The 17,379-nt window shown below is 52.4% G+C and overlaps 1 protein-coding gene across 1 annotated transcript; it reads left to right on the top strand.

The window, feature by feature from the left end:
- The first annotated feature begins 1,716 nt into the window (after positions 1–1,716).
- On the top strand, positions 1,717–16,930 carry APOBEC2 (apolipoprotein B mRNA editing enzyme catalytic subunit 2). Its single transcript, XM_053998498.1, has 6 exons — positions 1,717–1,802; positions 3,097–3,300; positions 4,131–4,269; positions 12,056–12,213; positions 15,434–15,981; positions 16,375–16,930. Exons 2-5 carry the CDS (start codon positions 3,128–3,130, stop codon positions 15,972–15,974), a joined length of 1,011 nt encoding a protein of 336 aa, XP_053854473.1. The 5' UTR covers positions 1,717–1,802; positions 3,097–3,127; the 3' UTR covers positions 15,975–15,981; positions 16,375–16,930.
- Positions 16,931–17,379: the final 449 nt, after the last annotated feature.

Here is a 17,379-nt window from a genome sequence, read left to right as displayed (position 1 = left end):
CTGAAAATTGTCAAATTTTGTCTGGCTTTTTGCCAGAGGTGGTGGAGGCAGCAGGGGCTGACTGCGATGGAAACCATTCGGGCTCTTTTAGGAGCTGCATCGTTCCATGACACAAATTTCCAGGCACAAATAGCAACAGGCTCAGGGAGAAGGTGCAGGTGGCTGGGGCGTGATTAACGAGCGCTGCATCTGTCGCTGGAAGTGGGAATTCCACTGGACCAACCCACGGCAGGGCAGCATTCAGGCTGGCTGAAAATCTGCCTTTTTACAGCGTTTTTTTCTCCCCTTTCTTTCTCCTCCCATGAAATAAATGATTTCCTTGGGAGCTCAGTAAAAGAGGAGATTTTCCTGATTCCTGTTGCAGCAGCAAAATCCCAGCGTGTGAGGAGCCAGCCCTGCTCCTGCCTCCATGAAATCCAGGTAATGACCCAGAACTGCTGGGAATTAGTGTTTCATTTGGCCAGCCCTGCCAGACAGCTCCCTAATGGAAATTGATTTCTGGCTTTTCCCTCTGCCATTTCACACACCCGTGGAACAGCTTCGTTTTACCTGCCAGGGAAATTTCGGCCAAAGGGCCGCACGGGTGGCCCTGGGAAGCACCTGGTTAATTAGTGGGGTGTTAATGAGTGCCTGGAGGAGGGTGGGACAGGCCAGGAGTGTGGCAGGGACACCCATGAGTGTGACAGGGGTGAATGTCCCTGTGAATGTGACAGTAACACCCCATGAGGGTGGCAGGGACACCCCATGAGGGACAGCCTGTAACGGTGGCAGGGACACCCCATGAGTGTGACAAGGACACCCTATACATGCAGAAGGGACACCCATGAGTGTGACAGGGGTGAATGTCCCCGTGAATGTGACAGTGACACCCCATGAGGGTGGCAGGGACACCCTGTGAGTGTGGCAGGGACACTCCAGAATGTGACAGTGACATCCCATGAGTGTGGCATGGACACCCTGTACGTGCAGCTGGGATACCTCTGAGTGTGACAGGGGTGAATGTCCCTGTGAATGTGACAGTGACACCCCGTGAGGTGCCAGGGACACCCCCTGAAGGTGACAGTGACACCCCGTGAGGTGCCAGGGACACTCCTGGCAGCAGCTCTTGCCCTGTGCCCACAGCAGGGACCAGCTCTGGGATGTGCCCTGTGGATCTGGGTCCATCCCGGTGGTGACAGCCCCAAAGCCACCGTGCCCTTGCCGGGCCCCAGAACCCCCAAACTGCTGGCAATTGTCCCTGAGCTCCACCATCCCGAATTCCCAGCGATTGTCCCCAGGTTCCAGCACCCCAAATTCCTGGCAATTGTCCCTGAGCTCCACCATCCCGAATTCTCAGTGATTGTCCCCGGGCTCCACCATCCTGAATTCCTAATGATTGTCCCCAGGTTCCAGCACCAGAAATTCCTGATGATTGCCCCTGGGCCCACCCCAAACTCCCAGCGATTGTCCCGGGGCTCCACCACCCCAAATTCCAGGCTCCAATATCCTGAATTCCCAACAATTGTCCCCGGGTTCCAGCACCCCAAATTCCTGGCAACTGTCCCCAGGCTCCACCACCCCAAATTCCCAGCGACTGCCCCTGGGTTCCACCATCCCAAACTCCCAGTGATTGTCCCCAAGCTCCAGCACCCCAAACTCCCGGCGATTGTCCCCAGAGGGAGCTCCCGGTTTAATCTGATGCAGCCCCACGGCACCGCCCAGTTTGGGGCTATTTGGGTAAAACCCGGCTGCCAGCTGTGGCACTCGGGGTCCTGGATGTCCCAGCCCTTCCCTCGGCCAGGTGGAGCGAGGCACTGACCCAGGTAAGGCTCAGGCAGCTCCAGGGGTGGCAGCTGAGAGGCAAAAGAAGCTTTTTCAACCCTCCTTCACCTCTGCAGCCCCAAAGGAATTGGGGAAAATCCCATATTTTCCCACATTCCGTTCCCGCGGTGTGTGTGGGGAGCAGAGCTCGGCAGGGCTGGGTCACATTTAAAGCAGAACTGAATTTGTCTCAGTTTTCAGTTGTTTCCTGCTTCTGGGGGGTACTTTGAGAATTGTCAGGTGAAGGAATTGTTGGTTGAGGTGGTGTCCGGGGTGTTTGTTCCCTGGTGAGGCAGGAATTTGGCATTCCCAACCACGCCGCGGTGTGGTGACAGTAATAACAATTAGCTGAGCGTGCAGCAGAGTGTTAATTGCGAACTGAAATCCCAAGCAGAGCCTGCGGAGCTCAGTCCCACCCCCTATTCCTGGTTTCCCTGGGCAGGGCTCCGGGACATTTCCCTGGCTCAGGGACTGCTCCGTGCCCGCTGTGCTCCTCCTGCCTTCCTGAATCCCAAAATTTCCCAGGTGCATTTTGTGCCCGTGCTGACAGCTCAGAGCTGCGCCGCTGGCGGCTCCTGCGTGGCTTTCCTGACGAATGCTAATGGGGGTTTCACTCCTGCATGGATCCGGAGGGAAGGGGAATTTGGGCAGGATGGAAGAGAGGCAGGTTTGGAGCTCTGCAGGGGAAGATGCAGGACAGACACTGAATTCGGGATGTGTCCTGGTGTTACCCTGCATTGTGTGGGAACATTTTTATTGTTAAAGACATTTTCCTTTGGTTTTATACAAAAGGAAGTCCGTGAACAAATTCAGAACCTTCCCCCCGTGCAAAGGGTGAGAGTTCTCTCTGCTGTGGGTTCCTGGGGCGCTTCAAGCTGCTGGAAGGACTTTTCTGTCGTAGACCTCTTTTAAAATAGAAATTAAAATAGAAATCCACGTTGAAAAATCATGGATGGAGTTTGGGTTTTCATGCTCAGGGCAGCAGAGAAGGGGGAGCAGCTCCAGGAGGCACCTCAGAGCCTGCCAGCCCCAGGAGCAGGGATGGGGACAGCCCTCCCAGCCCTCCCACCTCACCAGAATATTGCAGGGAGCTGTCAAAGAGGGGGAAAATCGGGGAGGGAAAACATCCCAGACAGGAATAATCCTCATTTCAGAGAGGGGCAGAGGGGGCTGAACACATTCAACCCTTTCCATCTGCCTCAGGGGCTGAAGTGAAACACGGAATTAGATGGAAGCAGGGGGAAAAAAAACATCCTTTAAAAAGTGATGCCGTGACTTTGCTTTTATCTTAAGCAGGAAAAAAGCGATTTCAAGCCCCTGAGGGAGGATGTGGGCTTACACCGTGGGCTTCACCGTCCTGCCCCACGTCGGAGGGTTCCTTGGCTGGTTCCTGAACAGGAAGGAAATCCCAGCGTGGTACGAGAAGCTGAAAAAACCTTCCTGGTGCCCATCCCGCAGAGTGTTCCCTGTGGCCTGGACCATGCTGTACACGGGCATGGGGTGAGTGCTGCCTCCCGTCCTGCTGGCCCTGGCACAGCCAGAGCAGCCCTGCCAGGCTCTGCCCCGGCCCCTGGGGGCTCCTGGCCCTGCCAGCTGTGAGCCTGGCACGCTGCTGGCAGGGACACAGCCTGGGGGGGATGCCACCACCAGCCGTGGCACTGGGCAGGGGGCAGGAGCCACTTTGGTGGGACAGGGGAGGTTTGGGAGGAGTGAGGGACAGGGAACCGTGGAATAGCCCGAGCTGCAAGGGGATCATCCAGTGCAGCTCCTGGCCCTGCACAGACACCCCAAAATGCCACCCTGGGCATCCCTGGGATCCCAAAATGCCACCCTGGGCATCCCAAAATGCCACCCTGGGCATCCCTGGGATCCTAAAATGCCACCCTGGGCATCCCAAAATGCCACCCTGAGCATCCCAAAATGCCACCCTGGGCATCCCTGAGCATCCCAAAATGCCACCCTGAGCATCCCAAAATGCCACCCTGGGCATCCCTGGGATCCCAAAATGCCACCCTGAGCATCCCAAAATGCCACCCTGGGCATCCCTGGGATCCCAAAATGCCACCCTGAGCATCCCAAAATGCCACCCTGGGCATCCCTGGGGAGCTCTGGCAGCCCTGGGGCTGCGCTCATTCCCTGAGGGAAGAACTTTCCCCGATCTCCAACCGAACCCTCCCCAGAGCTGTTCCCTGCTCCTAGCGAGCAGCTCAGTGCCTGACGTGGATCCTGCTGAGGTGCAAATCTCTGGTGGGGAAAACACTCGTGCAGGAGGGACTCTGTCCCTGCCGAGGGTGGCTGCGGGCACTGACGGGAGTCCCTCCTCCTCACAGCTACGCCTCCTACCTGGTGTGGAACGACCTGGGTGGCTGCAGCAGCAAGGCCATCGTGCCCCTGGGGCTCTACGGGGCTCAGCTGGTGCTCAACTGGGCATGGCCACCCTTGTTCTTCGGTGCCCGCAACCTGAACATGGTAATGGGGCTTCCCTGCCGGCTTTGGGGCTGCTCTGAGGGCAATTATGGGGCTGTGCAAGGGGGTTTAGCCCAGCTGCAGCCGCTCCTGCCCACGGACAATGGTATCAGCCCCCTCCAGCCTCGCCCCGCTCCGATAGCCGGGGTGGGGGATCGGGATCAGTGCCAGGGCTGCACCCCCCAGTTAAGGGTCCGGGCTGGGAGATAAAGTCCTTTGTGGGGTCACACCCTGAGTGACAACAGCTCTGTGGCATCCCTGCGGGGAGCAGCTCCCGGGGGCTTATCGGGCACAGCCAGGGCGGGGCTGGGGCACTGCCACACCCGGGCTGGGCCACCGGCTCTGCCTCAGGTGCCAAGGCCTGAGGTGACAGAGGCACAGCTGGGGATTCGCGTTTCCACCTGGATTTTGTCACTCTGGGGGTGAAAGGAGAGTTGGAGAGTTTGTTCAGTGGCCACCAGCACGAGCAGGTTGTGACAGCACAGGTGACACTGGCCATGGGCAGGGGTTTCACCTGCGGGATTCCATCATGAGCAGAGATGAGCACATTAATTACTCGTGGTGTGACACACTCAGGTGTGATCAGAGCCCAGGGACAGCATTTCTGCCATTGGAAAATTTGTTCAGCGCCCATCAGCACGAGCAGGTTGTGACAGCACAGGTGACACTGACCATGAGTAGGGGGTTCAGCTGCAGGATTCCATAATGAGCAGAGATGAGCACATTAATTACTCGTGGTGTGACACACTCAGGTGTGCTGATCAGAGCCCAAGGACAGCATCCTGGGGGTCTCTCCAGTGCCAGCCCCCATCCCTGTCCCACTTCCCCACCCATACCTGGATATTCTGGCCATTGGTGAGTTTGTCCAGTGGCCACCAGCATGAGCAGGTTGTGTCAGGTTGGCCATGGGCAGGGGGTTCACCTGCGGGATTCCATCATGAGCAGAGAAGAGCACATTAATTACTCGTGGTGTGACACACTCAGGTGTGATCAGAGCCCAGGGACAGCATCCTGGGGGTCTCTCCAGTGCCAATCCCTCATCCCTGTCCCACTTCCCCACCTGTACCTGGATATTCTGGCTATTGGTGAGTTTGTCCAGTGGCCACCAGCATGAGCAGGTTGTGTCAGGTTGGCCATGGGCAGGGGGTTCACCTGCGGGATTCCATCATGAGCAGAGATGAGCACATTAATTTTTCATGGTGTGACACACTCAGGTGTGATCAGAGCCCAGGGAGAGCATCCTGGGGGTCTCTCCAGTGCCAGCCCCACCCTGCCCCAGCTCCTGGCCCCGGGATATTTTGGCAGCGCGGGGCGGGGCCGTGCCGCGTTCCGAGCCGGGACTCAGCTCTCTCTCTCTGTGTGTGTGTGTGCCGCAGGCTGTGATCGATGTGCTGTGCCTGGACGGGCTGGCCCTGGGCACGCTGTGCTCCTGGTACCGCATCAACCGGCTGGCAGCGCTGCTGCTGCTGCCCTACCTGGGCTGGCTGGCCATGGCCACCTGCCTCACCATCCGCATCTGGAGGGACAACCCCGAGCAGAAGTCGGGCAAGAGCGAATAAAAGCCCCGTTTTGTGTCGCTGGACCGTGCCCAGGTGAACCGAGGTGTAACGATTTCGGGGGGTTCATTTTGGGATTTGCCTCCTCCTCCTCCTCCTCCCAGCTCCGTGGTGAGAGGTTTGCACCATTCCTTCCATTAATAGGTTTTTTTTTCCAGCAGGTTTGGGGGCTCCAGCTGTTCCCCGGCCTTAATGCCACCAGGTCAAATTCCAGCAGTCAAACCAGCTGGAATAATTCAGCCACTGCCACCATCCCCCGGGGGCAGAGCCTGGGCACGCACGTGGCAAATCCCATCTCCTCTGCTGGGACCAAACCAAAACGGCCTTCACCTCTGCACACCCATTTTTTAAAGAACTTACTTGATTTGGTTTTATTTTTTTTAATAAATGAATCTTTTTTAAAGAAATTACTTGATTTTTTAAAAAGAAATGACTTGATTTTAAAAAGAACACATATTACTTGATTTTTTAAAAGATATTACTTGTTTTTTTAACAAATCACATGATTTTTAAAAGAAAACACTTTTTTCTAAGAAATTGATTTTTTTAATGACTTGATTTTTTAAGAAAGTACTTGATTATGAAAAAGAAATTTCTCTTTTTTTTTTTTTTTTTTTTCTCTTTGTGCTGTTGCTCCGTGTTCCTGTATGCCCTAGTTTGTGCTTCAGCTCTTTATCTGCCAGCAGGGATGGGTCTTGCTCTGCTGGTGGATGGAGATTGGGCTCTGCCTCCTGTTTGGGGAGCATCCCACTCCTTCCCCTCCCTGCTGAGCAGCACCCAAATGCTTCTCCCAGGAGGAAATTCCTCTCTTCCACCTCGGTGTGCCGTTCCTCAGCAGAACTGAAAAGCTCACACCAGTGCCTTTGAAGAAAACACTTCATTTTGTCTTTTTTTCCAAGTACAGATACATGAGAGGATGTAAAATTTGTGAGCCCGCTCCCAGTGCCTCGAAGGTTGTAATTAATGAAATAATTGGCAAAAAAAAACCCCAGGCAGAATCTGTCAGGTGCAGTACAAGTGCCTCATCCTGGAGCATTTCCGTGCCATTATTAATCAGGAAAGGTTAAAATAACAGGAATTCCAGAGGATTGGGATGGAATCAGACACAAGGAGAGCATGGACTCATCCTTGCCTATCCCTTTCCCTAGAAACCTGAGCCCTGCTGTCTCCAGACAGAACTCACATCGTTTTTAATTGCTAAAAGTAAATGTAACGAGAAGGGGCACGTGGCTCTTCTTCCTGGCACTGGCTGTAATCGGGGCTGTAATTAATTGGGGTTGTGATTGGGGCTGTAATGGGGGGTGGGGGGTACCCCAAGGGGGGTGGGAGGGCTCAGCTGGGGCTGTAACATAAATTGTATTTGCTTTGAATAAAACAGGCTGTTGTTTTTTTGTTTGTTTGTTTCTTTTTTTTTGTTTTGGAGAATAAATAAATAAATCTGAGTTATTCTCGCTGGACTGGTTTGGGGTGAGGCTCCAGAAGCTCGAGGGATCAGGGAAGGGATTCCAGTTTTTCCTCCTCTGTAAGTGCAGAAGGAGCTTTTCTTTGCCTCCTGCCTCTTCTCACAGGCAGCAAAAATAGCAAATATTCCTCCCTGTGCTATCCAGAGCAACCTGAAATCAATTGGGAAAATTAAATTCAGTGAGACACCATCCTGTATTAATATTTAAAGCATCATTTGGTGCATTTGCTGTTTAAACAGATACACAGAACCCCCTTGCATAAAAATAACTTTAATGACATTTCAAAGTCATCTGGAGGGTTCCTTGCCCAGACCGTGCAGCACAGCCCCAAACCAGCCTTGGTTTCACAGAATCCTGGAATGGTTTGGGATGGAAGGGAACTCAAGGATCATCTCATCCCCACCCCTGCCAGGGGCAGGGACACCTCCCACTGTCCCAGGTTGGTTCAAGCCCTGTCCAAGCTCATGTTTGTCCAGCCCCATCCCCAGATTTGCCTTTGGAATGGGCAAATCCCCCTTTCTTTTCCTTTTCCTTTCTTTTTCCTTTCTCCTTTCTTTTCCTTTTTCCTTTCTCCTTTCATTTTCCTTTCCTTTCCCTTTCTCCTTTCTTTTCCTTTCTCCTTTCTTTTCCTTTTTCCTTTCCCTTTCCCTTTCCTTCCCTTCTCCTTTCTCCTTTCTTTTCCTTTCTCTTTTCTTTTCCTTTTTCCTTTCTCCTTTCCTTTCCTTTCCTTTCCTTTCCTTTCCTTTCCTTTCCTTTCCTTTCCTTTCCTTTCCTTTCCTTTCCTTTCCTTTCCTTTCCTTTCCTTTCCCTTCTCCTTTCTCCTTTCTTTTCCTTTCTCCTTTCCGTTTCCTTTCCCTTTCCCTTCCCTTCTCCTTTCTTTTCCTTTTTCCTTTCCTTTCCCCTTTCCCCTCTCCCTCCTCTCACCCCCCAACCCACAGCTGTCCCAGCACTCTGCTGCAGCTCTCCCTGATTTTCTGCTGCCTGGAGCTGTGTCAAAGCACCCACCGAGGTGCCAGCCAGGGTTTGTCACCTCCGTGCAGGTGACACAGCCGCTCTGCCGGGCCCTGCTGCTGCAGGACACAAATTCCTGTGCTTGGAGCTCCCTTTCCACCAGAGCTGCTCGCAGGAAACTGCAGCAGGAGCTGCAGCCCCGCTGGGAGCTGTCATTAACTCCCAGCTGGGCTTTAATTAATTGGGGAGGCAGCAGCACCTGCCAAGGCTCCTCATGTGCCAGGCTGGGAATGGAGAGCCAGGGAGGGTCTGGATGGGAGGGTGAGGCGGTACCCAGGTGAGAGCATCCCCCACCCGGGGCTCAGCACAGCTGGGGCATCTCTCAGCAGGATTTGGGCACTGCCCAGGTCAATCCCATGGGACAGGAGGGTTTCCAGCCCTCCTGGAAACCTTTTTGGTCCTGAGGCAGGAGGAGAAGGTCAGGTGAGAACCCCAAAGGGAGGGAGGGATGGAGGAAGGAATGGAGGAAGGAAGCAAGGAAGGGAGGCTGTCGGTGTTTATTTATTTGTCCCGTAGTTACAGCTGGAAAAAGCAGGAGGGGGCTGGCTGCCAGACAATGTCTCCAGGGAGACGTTTGTTAGTGCCACCAGCTGTCCCCTCGGCATGGAGAGCACGGCTGAGCCGTGACTCACCCGGCCAGGCTCCTATTTCACTCTCCCATCTATCCCAAAATGTTCCTCCGGGCCCACAATGCCATAAAAGCTCCCTTTTCCTGGCACGGGCTGTGGCAGGCAGGTGTGGGTGATGGGGACAGGGAACAGCCAGGTGAACTCCAGGAATTGCTGCTGCAAGGAGAGGGACAGCAGCGAGCTGCAGGGGACACGGGCATACAGAGATCCCTGCTGGGGGATAAAAGCCATCAGAGCCCTCTAACGCCGCTGAAGAGGCTGCTCTGGACTTGGATGGATGCAGGATCCTCAATTTCCAAACCTCCAGCAGAGCCTGGAAGCTTCTCCCAGCACAGGCTGTCCCTTAGGCCTGTCCTGAGTGTCCCCCGTGGCTGAGCCGTGATCCCCCGGCTGAGGGAGCTGGGAAGGGTTTGGAAAATCCTGAGGGAACTGAAAAGGGTTTAGAGAATCCTGAGGGAACTGGGAAAGGGTTTGGAGAGTCCTGAGGGAACTGGGAAGGGTTTGGAGAGTCCTGAGGGAACTGGGAAAGGGTTTGGAGAGTCCTGAAGGAACTGGGAAGGGTTTGGAGAGTCCTGAGGGAGCTGGGAAGGGCCTGGAGAGTCCTGAGGGAGCTGGGAAGGGGCTCAGCCTGGAGAAAAGGAGGCTCAGGGGGAATTTCAGGCTCTGCACAACTCCCTGCCAGGAGGTGACAGCCGGGGGGGATTTGGGATCTTATCCCAGGGAACAGGGACAGGAGAAGAGGGAACGGCCTCGGGCTGTGCTGGGGTGGCTCAGGCTGGACACCAGCAGGAATTTCCTCATGGAAAGGGCTGGAAGGGGCTGCCCAGGGGGGTTTGGAGTGCCCATCCCTGGAGGTGGCACCTGGAGGTGGCACTGAGTGCTCAGGGTGGGGATCGGGCACAGCCTGGACTCGATGATCCCGCAGGGATTTTCCAACCTCAACGATCCTGGGATTTTATGAACAAATTCAGAGGCAACCGGATAAAATAAGAAATCAGGAGGGACAGGTGGAGAGGAACCTCAACACAAACTCTGGCTGGCAGGGGCACAATTTGGGGTCCCCTGAGTGCTGCTGGGAGGCCCCTCCTGAGCCCCTGGGGACACATTTGGGGTCACAAGCAGCCAGCAGAGCCCTCACCCACCGCAGCTCCGACGCAGCAGCTCCGTGGTGCCCTTTTATATTTTTGGCTGTGGTGGGGGGGAGGATCATGGCTGGTCCAAGCACTGCCCTAGAAGGAGCTGGGGAGCAGCTGGGAAAGGCGTGAGAGAGGGGGAGCCTCGGTGCCACATTCCCCAGATTAGATTAGAGCTCAGCCCTCGGAGGGGCCAGGCTAAAGCTCCAGCAAAACTGGGACCCCAGCCATGAAGAGCTTCCAAAAATAAAAGCAGAGTGGGTCAGAGGGACTGGAGAGGGGCTGAGATGCTGCTTGAAAATATCAGGATTAGGAGGAAATGAGCTGTCAGTCATTGGGAGAGGATTCCCACCCTAAAAGCAGCCCCTGAAATGTCAGAGGTGACAGCAATTGGACAGGGGAGGTGGAATGTGAGCGTTGTCACCACACAGGAGGCAAAACACCACCCCTGCCCTGCAGGAAAGTATTTTAGGCTTAAAAATAAATAAAATCCTGCGCCGTGGAAGATATATGTTCCATGGATAGGATGTCTTGAAATTTGTCAAATCCTCGGTTGGGCTGTCACCACTGCCAGCTCCGTCACCTAAACAACACCACCTAAACAACACCTCATCAAAGGGGTGCTCTGTCCCCAAAAGCTCATCCATGGTGGCACTGGGGAAAAGCTCCAAAGGATATCCAGCCCAGCAAAGGCAGGGTGGTGGCAAGGGGGCTGGGAAGAGCAGCCAGAATTAATTATCTGCGATAATTTGCTATTAATTTTCTCTGATAATAAATGACCTGCCTGATGGTGTGGATTTATTTCACTTTGTGATGGTGCAGCCTCCTCCCAAGGCTCTAAAGAGCAGAAATTAACAGGATCACCAAGGTTGACTTGGCTCCGAAGCAGATATTCCCATTGATTTGATTTTTATGGAATATCTCTTCTCTTCCTCAAACTAAGAGCAGGTTTTTCCACTAATGCTGACTGAATACTCCATCAAATACAGCTGAATATTCCATATTTACTCAAAGTTTGCTGCTGGTGGGTTCTGAGCTAAGTGCTGAGCCCACATTGATTTCCAGTGTGCATTGATTCCAAAATCCTGCACAGCCACGCTTTTCCCACTTCCTTTGCCCCGTGGCATGGCCAGGATTGGTCCCTGGGAAAACCTCATCCAGGTTTTTAATTAAACTCAGCTCAGGCAGGATTGATACAAACTGCAAATGATTGAAATTGGGAGTGAGATGCTGGGATAGTTTCATATAATCCTGAAGGGGATAAAAAAGAGAGGGAAAAAACCCTGGGAAAACCCCAGACATATCCCAGTGCACTGGGAACGTCTGGAACACTCAGGCAGAAGGATGGGAGAAGCAGCACTGCTGCCCACTGGGAATTCCAGCTGGACTTTCAAACATCTGGGAGAAGGTTCTGGCTTGGATTTACAGCTCCAACCAGGAGATTTCCCCCTCAGAGTCCTGCACGAGCAGGGTGGGAGGAACCACAGGATTCCAGGTGGTCCAGGAAGCCAAAACCCACCAAAACCAGAGATTTTCCAGCAAAACGGCCACGACCCCTTCCCCTCTTGCCTGAGCCAGGCCTGGCTGAGCTGGTCCTTCAAGGTCAGCCATGGAATCCCCTGGCAGAGGAGGGAGAGGGCTGTGAGAGCAGGGAGTGCCCCGTGCCAGCCCTCCGTCACCCCACAGGATAAATACACGCCCGAGCTTCCAGGATTTTCCATCAGGGAAAATTATGGGCTCATCCCGCCCACTGAGAAGTTGTCACTTGGTTTGAAATTAAAAGGGGAGCAAAAGGGGCTGCTGAAAGGAGCTGGAGAGAGCAGGGGAAGGAGGTGACACCTGAGAGCCCTGGGTCACCCAACCCTGTCCAGCCCCTGCCGCCGCTTTGTTCCATATTTAGCTCCTGACAACTGTGCCTGGGGCAGGAACTCCCAGCTCTGTTTTCCCTCCTCCCTCGGCTCCCAGAGCTCTCAGAAATTGCTCTTTCTCTCTCCCAGTGGCCACAGCTCGGTCCCAGTGTCCTGGGGAAGATGGCAGAGAAGCAGGAGGAGCCCAGCAATGCCCAGAACGGGGAACCCGACAACGCCGAGGAGGGCGAGGGGAAGAAGAAGAAGGTGAAGAGGGAGGACCTGCCACCCTTTGAGATTGTCACAGGGTAAGAGATTGGGATCTAAATACGAAACTGGGGGAGCTCAGTGAGCTCCGTCCCAGCTTTTAGGTTGGGCAACACAAGCAGCATCTTCTGCCAGTGCGTTTCTGAAGAGTCTGAAACGGTTTGGATTTGTTGGGGGATTTTGTTCTAAGTTTTGCTGACTTTTAGAGGATGGACTCCCACCAGGCAGGCACAGAAGTGAATTGGTTTTATAGGAACAGCTCTGTTTCTGCAGTGCTGATGGGATGGGGATGGAGGTGTTGGCTTTGATGAGAGCTTGGTATTGATTTCTTGCTGTGATCAATGGCTCTTGTCTGAGAGTTTCTCCACCTGTGGATCAGGAAAAACACCCCTGCTATGGCTGATTGGCTTGATGGGCCTGAGGGACAGATTTTTCAAGAGACCTAAAGGTTCACATTTTCAAGAGCTCCACAGCCACAGCTGGAACCTGACTTTCATAAAGAAACCAAAAAGCCCAACTTGCAGAAAGGCTCCAAAACAAGAGGCAGTTTTGAAGGCAGCAGGGCAGCAGGGAGCCTGGCCTTTGGAAAAGCAAGATATCACTGGTGGAAGCTGAACTCTCAGCCATAATTGACAGCTGCAAGTAGGAAAAGCCCTGGGTGTCTGCTCCCTCCAAATGCTCCCTGGAGGAGCAGCAGGATGAGTCCTTCTCCCCTTGTATTTCCCTTATCAGTCACCAAAGGAGTGTCCCTGCAAATAAATAAACCCCTGGATTTCTTCCAGCTCCTTAAAACTAAAGCTCAGGCCTCCAAAATATCCCCTGGAATCCTTCTGCCTGTGCCACGGGCTCTGCAGGTGAAATTTGGCTGCCTGTTCTGACCAGGATGAGTGAGGCAGGACAGCACCCCTGCCACAAAACTGGGTTCCATTCCTGCTCAGGGGAGGAAGAATCTCCATTCTCTCCTCAAAATGTGACTGCTGTGAAAAAAAAAAAAAATCCCTTCTTGGGGTGGTCTCTGTCACACATAATCATAGAAATAAATGATTAGCAGTGGCTTTTAAGGAAAGAACATCCCTCTGCTAGGAATGCAGCTAAGGCACCAAAAACTGTGGCTATAAACCACTGGGCCAAGTTCTGAACACTTAAGACACGTCCTAAAATGAATTTTAATGAGGAAATTGGGTTTTCTAGCCTTGGAGGACTCAGCCTGCAGTTAGAAATGCTGAGGGACTGAGCAGGATGTCCAAACTTCCCTGCTAAGCCCAAGGCCCTGGAACAACCATGGCTGGAAAACTTCCTTAGCACCATCCTGCAATTAAATCCTTTCTTGGAATGCCACGGGTGTTGCAGGATTTGACAGGATTTTCCACCCTGCAAAGGGGAGAGTGAGGAAGCGAAGCAGAAATCCTAAAGGACCCCCAAAGAGGTAGAGAAACCCCAGGGATTTTTTTAGTTTCATTTCAAGGAGGACACCAGGAGATCAGGCCAGGCCTTGACCTGGGATCACCACGAGGGTTTTCCCAACGATTTACAAATTCCCAGCCAATCGAGGCAGTTATGGGAGAGATGTGGAAACACAAGTGCAGCCAGGGAGGAAGCACTTAAACCCAATTATGTTGCATTTCAGCTTCAGCCCTCGGATTAGGGGCACCTCAGGACTCCCAGCCAAGTTCTCACTCTGCTGCTCACAGCTCCAGGAGGAGTCTGGCTTCCAGGAATCACTGGCAAGCCAATTACTCTCTTTAAGAATATTATCCCATATTTTTTTTTGGCTGAACACAGCCTGTAATCCCAATCTGGGAGCATTTCCTGCCACATTTATTTCCCCAGGTGTAAATGAGGCTTCTTGTAGGAATAATTCCTTGTTAGTCTTTTAGATAATCCACATTTTTATTTCCTCATTAGATGTTTTCCTTCTCTCCTGTGTGACAGTGCCATGGTCACACTGGCACACTGGCTCTTTCCTCCAGCCCACCTGATTTCAGCAACGTCAATCCCAGATTGAAGATTCTGCCTCAAAATTCAATTTTTCTTGGTATCAATATGATCTATCACTTTGCTACCCAGGGGAAACTGATAAAATAGGTTGGAGCATTTAGAAATCTCTTACAAATGTCGTTTAATGATGCTTTTTTCAGGGGAGGTTTCAATTTTGACCTTTCCTATCCTCAGGTGAGCTGTGCCACCCCAGCCTGGTGTCAGAGCAGGGGTTTATATTGAGAATATGAGGGAATTCAATGCCTTTGAACAGTTTTAAAATTATTTCCATGAACATTTTCACTCTCCACAACCCCCTGACAGGAGGCTGGAGCGAGGTGAGGATCAGCCTCTTCTCCCAGACAACAGGATGAGGGGAAATGGCCTCAAATTGTGCCAGGGGAGGACATCAGGGGGAATTTCTTCACACCAAGGGTTGCCAGGCATTGGAATGGGCTCTGAGTGTTGTTTCTATTCCTTATTGGAGCGTTATTAATGGAACTAATGCAGATTCCAAACTGCTGGGAGCAGAATCGAGGTGAACATCCCAGCTAAGCCCAGGCACACGCCGAGATAAGCAATAAAATCCATCAGGAAGGGCTGGCTAAATGCAGCTCCCAGTCAATCCAGCCTGAGTCAATCCATCCTGGAGCAGGTTGCTGCTGCTTCAGCTGTTCCATGAAAACCCAGAGCCAACCTCGTCACTGCTGTGACTCCTTTGCTGTCTCAGAGAGTTAAATCAGGGATGAAATTCCCTGTGCCTTTGATGTATTTAAAAACCTGATGTTATTGTGAAACCACTCATTGCAGACATCGCTCTGGAATGGGTGTCTCATGTCTGCCCTTCAAAAAATCATTAATTAAAGAATCCTTAGCCAAAGAAGCACCCATTATCCAGGATACCAAGCAGGAAATGTGCTATTCTTGGAAGCACATGCATTTTTGCTCACTTTTCCATCCCTTTTCCTTCCCATCTCCAGAGCCATCCCATGAGATGTTCCAACCACGAGGTGATCTTGGAGTCACAAAAGGGAAGATGTGAACAATAAATTAAAAGAGTAGGTCAAGTTTATCAGTAGGGACCCTAGCAGGAAATCCACATTTTCACAGCAAAGTTGGATTTGATCCTGGATATTTTACAACCTAAACCTTGGAACACAGAAATCAGGGGCGACGCAGTGATTTGTCCACGGGATTTGGGTCATGGGTAGAGGTGACCCAAAAGTGTGACCCTTCCCTAAATCTGCCTCTGAGCCTCCTCTCTGCTCTGCTCTCCTCTCCCAGGGAACGCCTCCCAGCCATCTTCTTCAAATTCCAGTTCAGGAACGTGGAGTACAGCTCGGGCAGGAACAAAACCTTCCTGTGCTACGTGGTGGAGACGCAGGGCAAGGAGCCGGTGACCAGCCGGGGGTACCTGGAGGACGAGCACGCGGCCGCCCATGCCGAGATGGCTTTCTTCAACACCATCCTGCCCACGTGCCAGGCGGGCGCCCGCCACGATGTCACCTGGTACGTGTCCTCCAGCCCCTGCGTCACCTGCGCCCAGAGGATCTGCGAGGCCCTGCGCAAGAACAAGGGGCTGCGCCTCACCATCATGGTGGGCAGGCTCTTCATGTGGGAGGAGCCCGAGATGCAGGCGGCCCTCAGGAGCATGAAGGAGGCCGGCTGCAAGCTGAGGATTATGAAGCCTCAAGACTTTGAGTATGTCTGGAAGAACTTTGTGGAGCAGGAGGAAGGGGAGGAGGCCAAGTCCTTTGTGCCCTGGGAGGATATTCAGGAGAACTTCCAGTACTATGAGGAGAAGCTGGCGGAGATCTTGCACTGAGGCTCAGGTGAGTGAGGGGGGTCACTCATTAACTCTCTTTAATTTGGGTTCCAATTTCTCTTACTGTCAGCTGAATATTGCTAATAATCCCAGGCAGTGGGCTTCCCCTTCCAGGGGCTCCCCCACAGCACATTCCCAAGGGATTTAGTGCTTTTCTGTCTTCTCCTCCAGGAATAAAGAATAAAAAGGTTCCAGGGCCACCAGAATACCTCCCTGTTCCCCACAGGGATGATGTTCAGGACAACAGGGAGAGGAATGGAGATTGAAGGGGATTTAACTCACACCCCAAAGTCTACAAAACACCAATAAAGGAAATCCCAGTGGTTGCAGAATTCCCTTTTCTATGGGGTACTCAAGAGTCACCTCTGAGTCTCTAGGACGTCTCTGTTTCCCTCCCCAGGATCAGAAAGGATCCATGAAGAGATGTGACAGACCTGGACCCCTGGGACAGTCCTGCTTCCCAAAGCTTTGATTCCAGCAGGATGGAGAACCAGCCTCTGGGAGACAAGGCCCTGTGGGACTCCAAACACACACACACACAACACAGGCCTCTGGTGTTTGGGATTTTTTGGGTGTTTTTTGTTCCTCCCCCTCCCTGCCCCAACCAAACCCATGCTGTGGTGAATGGGATGGCAGCGATCCACAGGCAGGCTGTGGGATAATATTCTGGGAATATTTCATGGGAAGAGACCTTAGAACAAAGCTGCTGGTTAGATAAATGCATTACAAAGGGGAAAAGAAAGGGATTTAAGGTGAAAAAGAAGTTTTCTCCCTCTGTTCTCCTCAATAGTCAGAGCTGTGATTTAATTCAGGGCCAACAGCTCTCTTCCAAATCATGATAGAGCCCAAGAACTCGATATCAAACAATATTGTTTGGGATATAAACGTGGGAAAAGCAGAGAGAAATAAAATGGGAAGCCACTGCAAAAGCCAAAGCACTGTTTATTCCTTCTTCTCTACTTGCGAGAAGTCCTAAATTGAACCTGACAAGTCTGAGTTCAAGGACATCCCGGGACAGCCACACAGGGAATATTTTGTAGCTGGGAAGGGAGAACTAAATGCCAAAAAAATTTCCAGAGTACACACAAGTGTTGGAGAGCAGGATCATTTTCCATGTAAAACAAAGCTCACGGGGATGCTATGAGTAAGGAACCAGAACAAAAACCCAGACACAAATGAGGGGAAAGACTGAATCCATGAGCAGCCTCAGTGCCTGTTCTGGATCAGCTCATTGCTCCAAATTCCTCTTTGTTGTTTTTCCCAGCTACAGCAATTTTCCCCCCCAAACAGGTTTACAAAATATGGGCAAGGAAGAAGGAGAGTAAGGATAGGGAGATCTTACAAACAGGATTTGAAGCAGCAAAAAGCCCCACAGAACTGAGTAACCCAGTCCCAGTTCCCAACT

This window comes from Vidua macroura, chromosome 24, assembly GCF_024509145.1.
Source record: "Vidua macroura isolate BioBank_ID:100142 chromosome 24, ASM2450914v1, whole genome shotgun sequence".
Taxonomy (NCBI): domain Eukaryota; kingdom Metazoa; phylum Chordata; class Aves; order Passeriformes; family Viduidae; genus Vidua; species Vidua macroura.
The sequence above is the reverse complement of the archived record's forward strand: the minus strand, read 5'-3'. Positions and strand labels throughout refer to the sequence as shown.